This window comes from Fringilla coelebs, assembly GCF_963513975.1.
Source record: "Fringilla coelebs genome assembly, chromosome: 3".
NCBI lineage: Eukaryota > Metazoa > Chordata > Aves > Passeriformes > Fringillidae > Fringilla > Fringilla coelebs.
This window is the reverse complement of record NC_140030.1, coordinates 63101151-63116506: the sequence shown is the minus strand read 5'-3', so window position 1 is coordinate 63116506 and position 15356 is coordinate 63101151. Positions and strand designations below refer to the sequence as shown.

The 15356-nt window shown below is 41.5% G+C and overlaps 2 protein-coding genes across 3 annotated transcripts in view; both read left to right on the top strand.

Annotated features, from left to right (window-relative positions):
* Positions 1-4084: 4084 nt before the first annotated feature.
* GJE1 (gap junction protein epsilon 1) lies at positions 4085-5692 on the top strand (the record flags this gene model as incomplete). The annotated part of the gene is made up of 3 exons (XM_084201771.1): positions 4085-4123; positions 4717-4899; positions 5297-5692. 3 exons carry the CDS (start codon positions 4085-4087, stop codon positions 5690-5692), a joined length of 618 nt encoding a protein of 205 aa, XP_084057897.1.
* Positions 5693-10534: 4842 nt separating this feature from the next.
* Positions 10535-15356, top strand: part of VTA1 (vesicle trafficking 1) — a 37981-nt gene continuing 33159 nt past the window's right edge. For both annotated transcript variants that reach the window (XM_084202727.1, XM_084202726.1), the window contains exon 1: positions 10535-10702. In XM_084202727.1, coding sequence (XP_084058853.1) covers positions 10594-10702 — 109 coding nt within the window. In that variant the 5' untranslated portion in view covers positions 10535-10593. The remainder of the gene's footprint in view (positions 10703-15356) is intronic.

The following is a 15356-nucleotide window of genomic DNA, read 5'->3' as shown; positions in this document are numbered from 1 at the left end:
GAATTTTATCCGTCCATTAGTCCACAGGATGGAATTCCTAAGGTTGAAGAATTAGAAACATTTTCAGTAGAAATTTCTATTCCTGATTTTTATCAGTACTTGATTTTATCTACTCCAGGTTTTTTAGAACTCTAACAGCAAGGAAATAAGCTTTGAAGAAAGTGAGTGGCTCCAGCTCAGGGAAGACAGAAAGCTAGATAATGCTTCTACTGCAGTATAAATATAATTCAACCAGTTATTATATTCAACCAGTATGAATATAATTTCCTGCACAGGAAAAAAGGGGAAGATCCACAGACCCTGACATAAACCAGTCGGAATTCAGATCTCCACATCCAAATTGCTCATCATTCTCTTTTCAAACAAGAGTCCACCCATGCCTAGATGTCATTTCAGATTACAGCCTAGAGACAATTTAATTGTGCAGCTCTGACACAGTACTTGGCACAAGAGTGAGGGAGAGAGTGCCACAGGTGAATCTCCCCAGTGGGAAACTACACAGGCACAATTGGCCACCACAGATGGAGAAACCACAACAACTTGGAAATGTGAGAGGGGAAAACTTCATCATAATTCCCAAGTGTAGGAATTCATAATCAGTTCACGTAGGAATGAGGAACTCCACACATCTCACAAACGCCCTCTACCGAGAAGTGGGTCTGAGAGGAAAAAACACTCATTTCACACATTTATGCAGCTCAAGGCACTTAATAATTCCAGGGCTAATTCCAGATTTGCACATCACAAAATGTGTAGTCCCATGAAGAGCCAAGCATACCTGCCACCAAAACTACCTGCAGTAAATAAGCCTTTAAATAATACGTGTACTTGCACATTAAATTAAAACCAGATTCAAATGGAGCCCTGGAAGTGATCATATTTGAAGGCCTGATTGTCAGTCAAGTTTTAAAAAGAAACAAAGCAACCACCAAGGAACAAATACTACCTGAATTTAAACACTTAGCATTTGGAACCAAACCTTCAATACATTTTGTAATATCACTCATTACACCAGTAGATACAGCTGGAAAGTGGGCATGCATTGTAGCAGAGTGACTTCTTCCAGGCAGTCAAATGTACAAATACCTACAGTAACTCACGGGGTCCTTCTTGTTATTTCAATAGAAGCTTTCTTAGTTTGATGGAGGGAACTCTACAAACTGAAATGGAAATTCAAGCGCTTCCAGTACTAGACAAAGCTGGAAAGCTAGTGGAAGTGGCTTTCTCCAATATTCATGCAAGCTCTCTTTTGGGAAACAAAACCTTATCTTATTGATATCAATTCAAATTTTTGTACCATTTTCATGGTGCTGGTTTTATTTATGGCACAAGGGTAACAGGTGCCATTACCTTTGACCACATTAATAAAGAAATTAATTGGGTGCTTAATATTAAACACACAGGTCATCCCTCTAAGCACAACTGTAGCTTTATGCATGCATTTACATTCCATTGGTATTCATTCAGCAGGACTTAAACTCATTAAAAGGTTAAAGAGCAGACCGCTGAGCACTCCCAACTGGAGTCAAGATCTAGGCTTCGGACTCACTTAGAAACAAATGTGATATCCACATCTTCCACCCCATTTGTCCATGACAGACAACTAACAGACAGCTGCTCCTACAGATTCAATAAAAAATATAATGATTTTCTGTCAAGGAGGTCTCAAGGAATGGCTTGAATCCCCACTGCACTCAAAAGGACTGCACAATGCCAGCTTATCCTACTTCCATCTCAAGTTATCTTCCTAATGTGATGTTAAGAAGCACATTATTGAACACACATGACAAAAGAAAAACATTGCTATTAGTTCCTCCTAGTGCGAAGATAATGGGATTCCTGTGCTTGAGCTCACATGACACTGGAGCCACTTCAAAGAAAGTGAAAATTTTATTGTGGGCCCATTCATCACACTCAGTGGGGTTTTACTGCAGACATCCATGGGGTTTGTATTGGGTTTATCTGACAACCTCTCCAGAATTAATTTGTTTTTTTTTTATTTCAGTGCAGCTGTATTCCTTATGTGCTCCTAGAAAAAATCAAAGCATTTCCAGCTAAGTCTTCCTTTAGCATCTTTATCACAGATGACTCAAGTTTCTATACTGTTATTGAGGTTGATTGTTGATTGTCTTGTATTAGACAATCCAGTCAGGTACGTAATCATGTGATTCTCACCTAAAAATAAAAAGATACAAAGTAACATTTGTATAGTGCAGATTTTTACCTAAAATGTATTCTGAAATATTGTTTCTATTTATAGTGGAATCAAATGCTGACCAAACTTTATGGGTTCATATTCATCAATTAATGTGCAAATAATCACTACACTACCAAGCACAACAAAAAACTTTGAAAGATCTATCTCAGCTTAGAAACTAGGAGTTGTTGATTTTTTCTATGGTATTTTTAAACATTTATATTTAAAGAGATCCTACTAAATACAAATACAACTACTTTTTGAGGTACATTCAACAGCAGATTTTCAATAGGCAATTCACATTTTAAAATAATTAAATTATTGAAATATTACTGATATTAAACATGCTGAACCAATTTAGTAATTTCATAGCATTGTGGGAGCAGTAGAATTGCATTTGGATGATAATAAAGTTCCATATGTATTGAAAAACAATTCACTGTGACCAAAATCACTGCATTTTGGTCAAGGTCAGTCACCATGCTGAGAACCACAGTACTTTATTGCAGACCACACACCACTAAGAGACATTATTGCTTTTAGTTCATTTGACATACACAAACCTCAGCATTTTCTCCATGCAGCAGAGCAGCAGATTGCATTAAAAACGTTTGGAAACCCCGTCTGAGTGCTACCGATACAGCACCTTTACAATACTCCATGAGACAGAGATTTAATTAACTGCCTGAACTAGGAGCTGTGGTAAATAACATGCATATATTGGAGCACTTTTCACCTTTCAGTAGATGCAGGGTGGGTTCCCTTTACAAAGGGTGTTCTGATGTCTTACAACAGTTATTTTAACTATATCATTAACACAGTCATTGAGGCACCTCTTAGAGACGCAAGAGCTCAATTCATAAATAAAATAAACATCAATTCCCATCACTTCCCCTCTTCTGCCTATTTCCATGCTTATGAGCATAGATGACAGAGGGAACAAAGCTTTTTGATACATCAGCTCGAAGTCATGCTGCAGCCATTTACGAGGGAGGCTCTCTTTTGAGCTTAGAGGCAAAAGAGTAACTGCCCCTCTCAGGATTTGGTGACCTGATTTCCTACTTTCCTATGCACGCCAAATAAACTACTTCATACCACTGAGTGAATGACAAGCTAGCATTTCCCCTTTACTGGTTTCCTATCTCCATCCTTCCACTCTCCATCTTCCCATAGAACTCCCACTGGGTTCAAACTACTGAGTTGAAGTACTTCCCTGCGGCAGTTTACCAGCAGAACTGTCTGGCTCATGCACGGACTGGCATGCACAGCTCTTCTGGAGCTGCTTCAACTCCACACACTGAGCAGGCTGGCAAACTATTAGTAGCAATTATTGCCATTAAGTTATTTGTAGCAACTTTGAAGTGGGTAATACTATTTGTTTTCATTCAATTTCTGTTTCTTTGAATTCAGAATCGTGGATCTACAGCTTCCAAGTCCTGCAGCATCCTTTTCCATTGGATTTAGTTATAAAGTTGATAAGCTCTAGATGCTCCGGCTAGCAGCGTCCCGGCTCTTCCCCCCGGCGGCAGCCCCGAGAGCGCTGCGCCAGGGCATCAGCCGGGCCGGGGATGGGGGCGAGGGCGGGGGTGATGGTCGGTACAGTGGTACCCCGGCACGGCGGTGAAAGGCCGGCGGGACAGGGACAGGGGCAGAGGCAGGGGCAGGTGCGCAGTGGGTGGCGGTGGCGGCCGGCGCTGCTGACGGTGCTGCCCGGGGATTATCGGCGGGCGCCGGCCGGTCCCGCTTTTGCTGCGCCCGCTGCCGGCCCGAGCGCGGGGCCCCGCCCGGGGACAAAGGGCGGAGCGAGCCGGGGCCGGGGTCGGGGTCGGGGCCAGGGCGGGCTCCGGCTCCGGCCGCCGCCGCCCACGCAGGGCACCTTCCCCAGCCATGTCCCCCAACTACATCCGGAGCTTCTCGGAGGGATGTGTGAGTACGCGGGGCGCGCCCCCTGGCCCCACCGGAGCCGGGGGTCCGGCCCCAAGCCGCGCACGGGCCAGCGGGACCGCCCGCCCGCCTGCGCTCCCGGCCCGGGCACGGCGGGGCAGGCGGCCGGAGCGGGCTGACAATTGCCCCTTTGGGGAAGCTGAACTTTAATTTGCGGGAATAAGTATGGTTCTAAGCATGGTTAGGTTTGATGGTGGCACGGCGGTCCGTGCTTTGCCATCACCTGACATCATGTGAATGAATCAGTACAACAGCAAAACGAATAGCCTTTGGGTCGAAGCGCTCAGCTCCGTCTGGCGCCTTCTGCAGCAGCGGAATACAGATAAAGGCAGTGAAACAAATGAACTGGCAAGTGCTAGACAAATTAACGTTTATATAAAGTTTCTAGGAACAATAAAGTGTTGTAAGAACATTATCTTGTTAGAGAGCTACTGCGCCCTTCATAGGCAAACTGTCTCCTTTAAAACAAGTAGAATAAAATAAATATTCTGGATAATGAAAAAGAGCAAGTAGACCTCCAACAATAACACTGTTCATTTTTGTTTTTTATGTTGAATGAACCCTCTGATTTGCAGCTCAGGCCACCAACAGTAATTGGACAATTCCACACTCTTTTTTTTGGCTCAATTCGAATGTTTTTCCTTGGTGTTTTGGGCTTTGCTGTTTATGGAAATGAGGCCTTGCATTTCAGCTGTGACCCAGACAAGAGAGAGGTTAATCTTTTCTGTTACAACCAGTTCAGACCTATAACTCCTCAGGTAATTATCTTTTTCTGTTATTATTTTTTCAGAGTAAAAATCCAATGTAAAGCAAGTAAACTGCAAAAATTAAAGCATGACTGTTCCATATAAGTACTAACTGACTAGGCTAATTATCACTATATTTTTTCATTAATATTTTCCTTTTAATATCCCTTTAGCTGTGACTGAATATGGAGCTGTGTTTCCTGTCCTTCAAAATAATACTCATGTTTCAGAACCCAACTAAACTTTTCAAATCAAAACACAACTGCTTTTTACCTTTACTGTCATCTAAGCTTTTATACATTTGATCTATAGTAAAAACAGACTTACAAACTGTTCCAATATGCATGTGTTTTAGCTGTTCCAAAGCAGTTGTAAATGATCTGACAGGTACATTTCTGCTACATTTTAGGTATTCTGGGCATTACAGCTGGTGATTGTACTGGTACCTGGAGCCTTTTTTCACCTTTATGCTGCTTGTAAGAGCATCAAACAGGAAGATATTCTCCAGAAGTCATCCTACACTGGTTTTTATATCTTCTCTGTTTTCTTAAGGATTGTCCTTGAAGTTGTGGCTTTTTGGCTTCAGATTCAGCTCTTTGGTTTCAAAGTGAATGCAATCTACATGTGTGATGTGGGAGCACTTGATAAAAAGTTTAACGTTACCCGATGCATGGTGCCAGAGCACTTTGAAAAGACAATCTTCCTTATTGCAATGTACACATTTACTGTGATTACAGTGATCTTGTGTGTTGCTGAAATTTTTGAGATCTCATGTAGAAGGCTAGGTTTCTTAAAAACTCAGTGATGTCAGCTTGCACTCATTTACTGCTCTGTCCACCTGCAGTTTTGTAACAATGGTTTCAAACCACAGCAGAAAAACATCTCCTGTCCTCTATGCAGTGCTGCAGAAGAGAACCACACTCATGATTATTGAGGCAGAATAGTCACTTGACATAAAGTCCTCATCTAAAAACTTGCACACTGTGAGAGCAATATCTGTTTCCATATCAAGGTCAAAGCCACTAAGATCTCCAAGAGCAATATATTTTCATGACCTGCCACCTCTGATAGTTCTGCCTCGAGAGGAGTGTCTGCACGTGAGGAGACGGTTATTTAAAAACACACTTCTATTCACAGCTTTTCTGAACACATGCTATCTGAGTTAATAAGGCCATTGCCCTTCTAGGAAAAATTATTGCAGATTTTTTACATGTTCTTATAGCTTGAGAATTGAACAATAAGAGTGGATACTCTCTGGGTACCAGAAAGCATTCAAGCATCTTCCCAAGAAGTGCCACTGACACACAACCTGCAACTCAGTCCCCAGGGGCAGAGACTCCTAGTTAGGCTGTGGTGACAACATATACATGGATACCAGATTACTTTACAGAGGCTCAGCTACTGTTGCCTGCTGGCTCAGAATCTCCTTTTAAAGGTGAAAGAGTAGCAAGGTATTCTTTGTGCTGACTGCAACGCCTCATTATGTTTTGGCTTACCATGTAGAAGATTTTTACCAATTTAGAATGATCACATTTTGAAGGAGGAAAAGGGCTTTTTAACAATTTTGCATAAGCAGCTTCAAAGTGTCAAAATAAAATCTTGGAGAAAAGCCTTTCCTAGGCCCAATCATGATTTGTTTTTAATGCTTTTGCTTGTGTGTGACTGCAGAATTGGGCCCACAGAATTTTCTGCTGTTTGTGTCACATCTGACTTTTTCTTGCTCTGACTAAAGCTGCTAGAAAACAGTGAAAAAAGAATTCTGCATAGTAAGATTATTCTATGCAGTAAGTGTATTGGGTTAGGTCTTAAACTTTTTATAGGCATCAGATGTTTTTGTGTGTAACAGCTTCTTCTTAAGGTCTAATAAACATAATAAATTTAGAAGTGATTTCCTTGTGCTGAAGTGAGATAAAGGAAAGAAAACAGATTTCAGAATCAGAAAGAAAGGAGGAGGTAGCTTCCTGTATAAAATATCTACAAATAGCTATAACAATCAACCATTTTCCATCTGTTTTTCAAACATAAAAAGCGGAGATCCTGATTACAAAATCTGGGTAATTTCAGAAATATTTTGAAAATTCAGGAAAAAATCTTACCAACTGTTTTACCACCAAGTGTTAGTTAATTAGTCCAAAGCACAGTTGAGTTATCATAGCCTTGTAATTCTGACCCACAAAAGGAAACCTGCTAAATAAATGGAATAGCAAGTTTTAGGTGTCTTGGATTTGATTGAATCTGGGCCGTTTAAAACAAAGTGGGCTACAACTAGATGTAAGAAGAACAAAACTATATATTTCAATACATTTGCTGTATTATTTTTTCCCTATGGAAATAAGTTATATGTTGTCTTAAAGAAATGTCCAGTCAAAGCTATCAGATTTATGCAATATTAAACTAGTTATTTGATATTTTCAAGCATTACAAGAGAAATAAAAATCACTGTACTAACTTCTTGTTTACATAATATGCCATGTTCTTTGGTTGACACATGTCTAATTTTTCACTGTATATGTCAATATCCATCTGGAATTATTCTTTCCAATTGAAACTTGTAATCTCAGGTTAAAAAAATTTATTTATAAAAACATATAGTATATAGAACTACTAAGAAAAAGAATTTACTTTTGTGTGCTAGGTACAGTTGATACCAATGGTACACTTGGAATCCCACTTCATCAGTTATTTGTATAATTATAAAATAACTTAATCACAACCTTGTCAGTATTTTCCCTGGTGCTCAGTATGTCATTGCCTGTTGTTCTTCTGTAAATTTCCAAACACTTCAGAAGGGTCAGAAGAGTGCCAAAACCCCCAAGCCCTCAGGAGTTCTTTAAGTCTTTGTTACCATCAAGAGCCTTGAAGAACAAGTACTGGCATGGGACTGTCTAAGGATCCCTGGAGTGCTTTAGGAGCTGGGTTACTGTGGTCAAATTCTGGAACATATTAAAAATTACTCTTCTTCCAAATCAGATACACCAAATTTTTTTTTCTGCACTTCCTATGGAATTAAAATTGTCAAATTCCTCAGTCTTTCATTAAAAAAAAAAAAAAAAAGTGCTTTATTGCCTTTTAGTGCAAGTGTTTTTCTGTGCCTCATTCTGCCATTAGTTTCTGGAACACATTGATGGAGATATTATGTCCATGTAAAGAAATCATTTCCCCATGGATGTCAACACTTCTCTTTCCTATATTTGCCATTTGTTTTCCTGGTGCTCATTGTATTCTCAAGTGTCTATAAACTTTTCTTTTGCTTAGTCTTCCAAACACCCACCACTTTCATTCTCATTTACATTGTTTTCTATCAGCTTCCTTCCACCCTTACTCCCTCTGAGATTGATATGCCTTCATACATTTCTCAGTGTTGAGCTGATTTTTGCTCAAAGGCTTAGCAAATATTTGAGACGATCATGAAGGCTTTTTTTGGTTTTTTTTGTTTTTGCCATTAAGAAAGGAATTTATAATACAGCTGGGGATTCTTTGATTCAATTCTATTTCTTTACACAGCGAACATGAAGTCCTGTCTCCCAGAACACTGAGGAAGCATTTTTGTTGCTTACATCAGGTTCACACTGTAAGTGCTTCTTTGACTTTTTCATTGTTTTCCACCATACTCTAGCCACCTAATTTTCACAGATAGCACTCAAAGCAATCCCCAGCTCATGTGTTTGCAGTCAGTTTTGTCTCTAGTCAGACATCATGACCATTTCTGTTCTCACTTAACAAAGAGCTGTAATTGTGACGTGATTGCATTTACATCAAAGGTATAGCTGCTCTGGGCCAGCCCGCTTCTAGTATAGCACCACAGCATCCCAGTCCTGTAACCACACCTTGTTCTCTTCCTTTCATGGATTCCTCTCTTCTGCTCAGACATCACTTCCCTTCTGTTCCCTTTCTGGCACATTCCCATGCCAGCAATGAGACAACACAACCACCTCTCCTAGCTTGTGCCTCCCTCCAGCATGCACCCTTCTTTATGCCATGGAGCACTGACATTCTCTTCCTTTGCCAACAGACACTTGAGATCAAAAAGGGGTTTGGCAAAAGGGCTACCTAAAGGAAATGTAAAAATGGTTTTAACTGTGCCATCAGAATGAGGTAATAAGACACTAAATTTATATTGCAATAACTTGTGAGATTCATTTGAAACCATTTTGCTTCAACAGTTCACATTTCTTGTGCTGTTCTTATCCCCTCTCCGCAAAACCAAAAATCCCTGGTGGTTCCTCTGAGAAAAAGTTATCTGGGAAGTGGTGATCCTATGAGATGACAGGGCTGACAGGCTTTCTGACAGTCACCAGTCCTATTAGCCAGGCCATGGTAGTATTACAAAATGGGGAATATGTTAAATTTTCCTAAGAAAGGATTTTCTTTGATGTTTAATCTTCGAATACTTTCAAGCTTAATCAACAACAAGGGAGATTTAATCTGTGAAAACAGACAACAGCTAACAAGCAAGCTCTAACTGATGTCCAAGTGTTAGAAAAACAAAACACTTGGTAGTAGAATTGCCTTGTTTACCAGGTTTACATTGTTTGTCAGGTTTAGAGCTTGACATTCTTCATCCATATCAGACTCTGGGGGAGGTTAACAAAGCTTGGGAAGAAGGATGCCCACTAGTAGTTGACACAAGGAATGCAGAGTTTACAGGCCACAGGGCCATTTGGCAGAACTCACAAAATAAGGAAGAAACTAGTAAGGCCACTCAGCTACCGTGTTGCAATCAGCTCTAACTGGGTAAAAGGCAATTCTGGCAGGGGGAAATCCTGACCACCAGCTCACAGACCAGTGACCCAAGAAACACAGTGACTCAGATGAGAAAGACTAAACATGCTCACTAATTAGCAGAAGAAGCAAGAGAATCATTAACTAACAGAATACAGAAAACTAATAAATAAGTGAATTATTGTTCTCTTATTAAAAAAAAGAAAAAAAAAGCAGCCTTTGTTCGCTAAAATATATAAATAGTAAAATGCTGATAGTTAGGGTGCTTGACTTATGGAATGCCCCCAAACACCCAGGCTCACACAACTCTGAAATGAATAATCAGTATCTCTCTCGAGTGTGTATTCATTGGCTTGTTGCATACTAATCCGATTTTTGCAGATGACAGTTTTTTGGGGGTGAAGGGCAGAGGCCGAGAAGTAACAGCACAGCTCAGCCTCCAAGAGCCTCATGGACCTTGGCAAGCCTTGGGGCAGCCCAAGGAGAAGAAGTTTCAATCTGAGAAGGGATTTTACTTGCAGGAGTACCTGCACAGACCGGGTCTGCACAGCTCTCTGGGCCGGCCTGCCAAAGGGAGGGAGGCAGAAGGGACGGGGAGGCCGTCACTGCTCAGCCCCGGGCAGCCGGGGCCAGGCTGCCGTTCCACCGCTGCGCCAGGGAGCGGCCCCGACCGCCCACAAGTCTCCAGCCCTTCCTCACGGCTGCTGTGGGGACGCGTTTCAAGCACTAGAGGGGCCACGCAGGTGGCGTTTGAGGCTGTAGATCCCCATAGATAGACAGACGGACAGACGGACGGACGGACGGACGGACGGACGGACGGACCGACCGACCGACCCTCCAAGCCCCCTCCTGGCCAGCAGGGGGCGCTCCCCGCGCCCCGCTGCCCACCCTCCCGCCCACGGCGCCCCAGCCGGAAGCGGAAGCGGCGCGCGCCAGCCCCGGGAGCGAGAGCCGCGCATCGCCGCCTCCGCCGCCGACCGCGCTATGGCGGCCCCGGCGCTGCCCCCGCTGCCACCGCAGCTCAAGAGCATCCAGCACCATCTGCGGACCGCGCAGGAGCTGGACAAGCGCGAGCCCGTGGTGGCGTACTACTGTGAGTGAGGAGGCGGCCCCGGCGCCGTCTCACCGGGCCCGGGCCGGCCCGGCCCAGCCGCCGCTGCACCGGGCGGAGCGCTCCTCCCCTGCCCGCCCGGGCGGCCCGTGGGATGCGCGGAGACGCGGGGGCGGGGGGAAGCCCCACCTCTGGGCGGTGCGGGATGGTCGCGGCAGCCCCAGCCGCCTTTCCTCCGCTCCGTGCTTGCGGAGTCCCAGCCCCTCGTCGGTCGCAGCGCGCGTTCCGGCAGCCCCGGCGCCTGCTTGTACGTCACCGTGTAAAGCGGTCCTGAGGGGACAGTCCTGATAGGCACGGCAAAAAATAACATTCAAGAAGTTTTTCAGAGTTTTTGTTCTCCTGAAAAGACCTCCCTTCGGTCGTGTGTAACTCTGAATAAGTATTTTGAGTTTGAGAATCTTTAGTGCTGATAGAAGCTTTCATTTTCTCCTCTGTGAGACTTTGTCACGTTCTCTGAGTTCTCAAAGGGAGCGGGTTTTTTTTTCTGCTTCATTCGCTGAAATGAGCACAGCAAAACCTTACTGTAAAATTTGCAAATTAATTTTTTAAGCTGATGTGGCTTCTAAGCTAATGATTGTCAGCATGGACTGTGAGCCTTTCTAAAAGACTTTGTATAGTGAATTAAGAAATACAAGCTTGCTGTTACTCTTATATTCCTGTTACAGTTAAGCCACGCTGGTAAAGGGCCTAACACTAGCATCTCATCAGAAATGTATGTTTATGTTGTTGAACAACCCACCCTTAAAGGGAAGGAAGATGGGTCATCACAGGGTCGGTTTTTTTTTTGAGATGCGAGGTCATTCGAGGGCTTTACTTGGCTTGTCTTCCAAGAAAAATGAAATAAAAAATAGATGTAGAACTGGTAGTTTTTCTTTGTAAGGTGATCTTAATTTAGAAGAATGAGTTAGTGAAATTCAGTTTTCAGATAGCTCTGAAAAAACTGTCGTCTGAGTGATAGAAGTATACTTTTACCTTTTCTATGTTACACAGGAGTAGTGTGCTAACATGGAAAAGTGCAAGCAGGAAGGTGAGATAGCCACATACTAGAATACTAGAACACTAACCAGTGCTCACTCTTTATTTGCTCGAAAAACACAGGACAAGTGACACTGTGTGTGGCAGGAAGCAGCAGCTAGATCAAGTTGCACTGAGGGGTTTTTTGTTTGTTTTTCTTTATTTATTTGGATTTTTCTGCCAGGTGTAGCACACTGTCTGGCTGTACAAGAAAAAGACATGCGTTAGTGTAGGTGATAAAATACAAGTCTATTTTAAACCAGAAATGTTTTAGTGTATGATCTCTACTTTTCTTTGTCTTTTGCATTCTGAAACTTACGCCTTAGTGTAGAGGGGAAAAAAGCTTGTGTTGGATAATTACCATTTTTTGTAAAGTCATTTGCCTTGTCTGTCCTAAGTAGTCTGAAAATTTTATTTTTTCTTCTGAGTACTTCAACACATCTACTTCATTACTGAATGTAGCAAAGACTGTATTCTAGAGGTATCTGTTTTATTACAGTATTATGTAAAGTAAAAAGCACTGACACCTCTTTTTCAAGTTAGGTCTTGCTCAGATCCTTTGTTTTTTTAAATACACAAAGGAGAAGAATGTGTTTTCACCAGTGTTCCACTGATGACGCTTACTTCCTCCCATGGTGGATGAGTTTGTGTGGATTGAAGAAAAGGCAGTACTTGTGCCCCATTGTTGTTTTGGTTTTTTTTCTTCATTTAGTTCTGGCTTTGAAGCAAAAGTAAGGTTTATGAAACATCAATTTTTAACATTGGGGTTTGGCATAATTACATAGAATCCCAAAGTATTAATTATTAATATTGCTACTATCAAAAAAAATGTACTGTATATACTCCTAGCATGCTATGAATAGTAAAAGCCTTACTAAAAAGATATATTTTTAGAAGTGTAGAGCAGGGGATACAAAAAGATTTCAGGATTCCTTTCAGATAATGTTTTGAAAGCCATGTGGATTTATGTAGGGTTAAAGTAACACTTCTCGTTAGATGCTTTACTGGAAAAAGTGAGCATCTCTTTGTGGAGCCTTTGAAATGGGTTTCAGAGAAGCTTTGTACATTTTATATAATGTATTGTGTGGAAGGAATAGAGTGAGGAAAACTGTGTGTGCTGTATTGTGTGGTGTTCTCTGTGCTGTTACTTCCCCACCAGCCTCATCTGAGGGACCTGTCTGGCACCCTGCATGTCCCAGGAGCAGGGAAGTGCTGTGGCCTGTGTCTGGTACCCTGCATGTCCCAGGAGCAGGGAAGTGCTGTGGCCTGTGTCTGGCACCCTGCATGTCTCAGGAGCAGGGAGGTGCTGTGGCCTGTGTCTGGCACCCTGCATGTCCCAGGAGCAGGGAAGTGCTGTGGCCTGTGTCTGGCACCCTGCATGTCCCAGGAGCAGGGGGCTGCTGTGGCCTGTGTCTGGCACCCTGCATGTCTCAGGAGCAGGGAAGTGCTGTGGCCTGTGTCTGGCACCCTGCATATCCCAGGAGCTGGGGGCTGGTGAGGCACAGCAAAGTGCATCCTGTGTTGTTGAAAGGCCGTGTTCCATCGCAGAGCTGCTTAAGCAGCCACTCTATGAGTGGGATCATTGGTTAGCTAGTGGATGTAACCATCAGTCTGAACAATGATGTGTTTGTAGCTTTGGAATGTTGCCATAAGAGGGTCATACCCAGAAAAAAGCTTTGGTCACAGTATTATTAACGTTGCCGTGACACAGTAGTTTGCAGTATAAGCATATGTGTGCTAGGTTTTGATTTATGTTAATTTTAGTTAAATTGCATTTTTATATGTCTAATAATAAGAGCTGTGACACAAATTAATTTGAGGATCAGAAGCACATAGACTCTGGCAAGACATGTTTGCAACATAAAATATTGCTTTCTATAGCTTAGCAATAAAATTTTCAGAAAAAGTACTTACTGCTCTTGTTAATGTTTTTGTCTCTCATCATAGGTGCTGTAGGTGCACTCTTAAAGCTGGAAATTTATGTGACAATTACATAATCTGTTTGCCTTTTTTCCCTGTTGTGTTGTATTGCATTTTGAGCATTAAGCTACCATAAATCAGTAATGCCACCTAAAGAAAATGCTGTACTCCTCTAGCTTCTCATTCCCAAGCCTGGACTGCTTTAGAAGCAGATGTTGATGTAATTGTATGATGAAAGACAGTAATAAGCTATTTTTCAGCCAGGCCAATTCACTGCTGCCTAAACAGTTGTATTCCCACACAGACAAAGAAAGGAACAAGACACTGTGGCTGGGGGCAAAGGCAGGACTCCTGCTTTTTTCATATTGGTGGCATAGTTGATTTACAGAAACTGTAATTTAATTAACATTAATCTGTTTTACACAATATAAATAGCTACAGCGGGGATTATTTGTCTTTTTCAACTGCCATGTAATTTTCCACATGAAAAGTAAAAAGTTGAACACTGATGTTTTTGCACACTCTAACGCAACACTTCTTGTTGTAGTACTTCCACATTGCAAAAATTTAAAAACTGGTTTATTGCTGGTAATCCTGTGTAATCCTTACAAAACCTTTATTCTTAAGCTCTTTTTTAGGTATTCAGATTCAAAGCAGAATATGGTCAGTAGCTTTACATGTTGTGTGTATGCCATTACCTTTTTAGCCCTATCTATTGTTAGTAGATGGACGTAATTGATTGAAGTAATTAAAATATTTTTTGTCCCGACAGTGTGCACCATAAATTCACATGGTTGTAATATTTCTTCTACCCAGAACACAGGCTGTAGAGAAATAGAGATATCAGGTTTATTTTTAAAAAATTAATAAAAATTATTTTAAGAAATGATCTCACAAAATAATTCTCCTTTTAAAGAGATTGGACACTTAATGGTTAATGTAAGTGTCCAGCACTCTGGTAATCTACCATCTTATTTTAAAATGGTTTCCTCCCTGTATGATACTTTTTTCATTTTTGTATTATTTGTTAATCATTGTCATTAAGTATATAGCTATTTCAGGTTCAGTAAAGGTCAGTTTATGCAGCAGGTATAATGGAATACCTGAAAAGTATGCTACATTGGTTGCCTAGCAAAGGGCAAATATGTAATTGGTGGTCAATAAAATAACTTTTTATGTTAAAAACTTACTTGAGTCTAACTGTTTGACTACTTTGAGATGTTACTTTGCAGACACAAGGAGGCAGGCTCTGATAAAAAAAAATCTCTGGCCTGTAATAACTGAAGAAATCTTGTCTCCAACTGGCATAAGCAGTTGGACTGATGAGTTGGTTTGGTTTTGTCTTTTTTTTACCAATTGCAAGGTTTGAGAGGTAACTGTATCTTCCAAAAACTTGAAGCTTAGAGTTAAAAGCAAGATTTTCATTAATGGCTGTTGTTTCAGCCTTCCAGTTGCATTGTTAATCTCTTTGCATAGATGTATGGTAGTCTGTATTTACTGAATGTTGATATTCTAATTCAAAAGTCTTGAGAGAATGCCAGTGATTTGCCAGAAAAGGACTGATATTTCATGAACACTGTTTGGATAATCAATGAATTAATGTGAGAAATTATGTTTCTATAACTTTCAAAAAGCCAAGTGTGGTGATTTTTCCTTTACAGTCTACTAAACATCAGAAAAAATTAATGTAAGATAAGTAGAT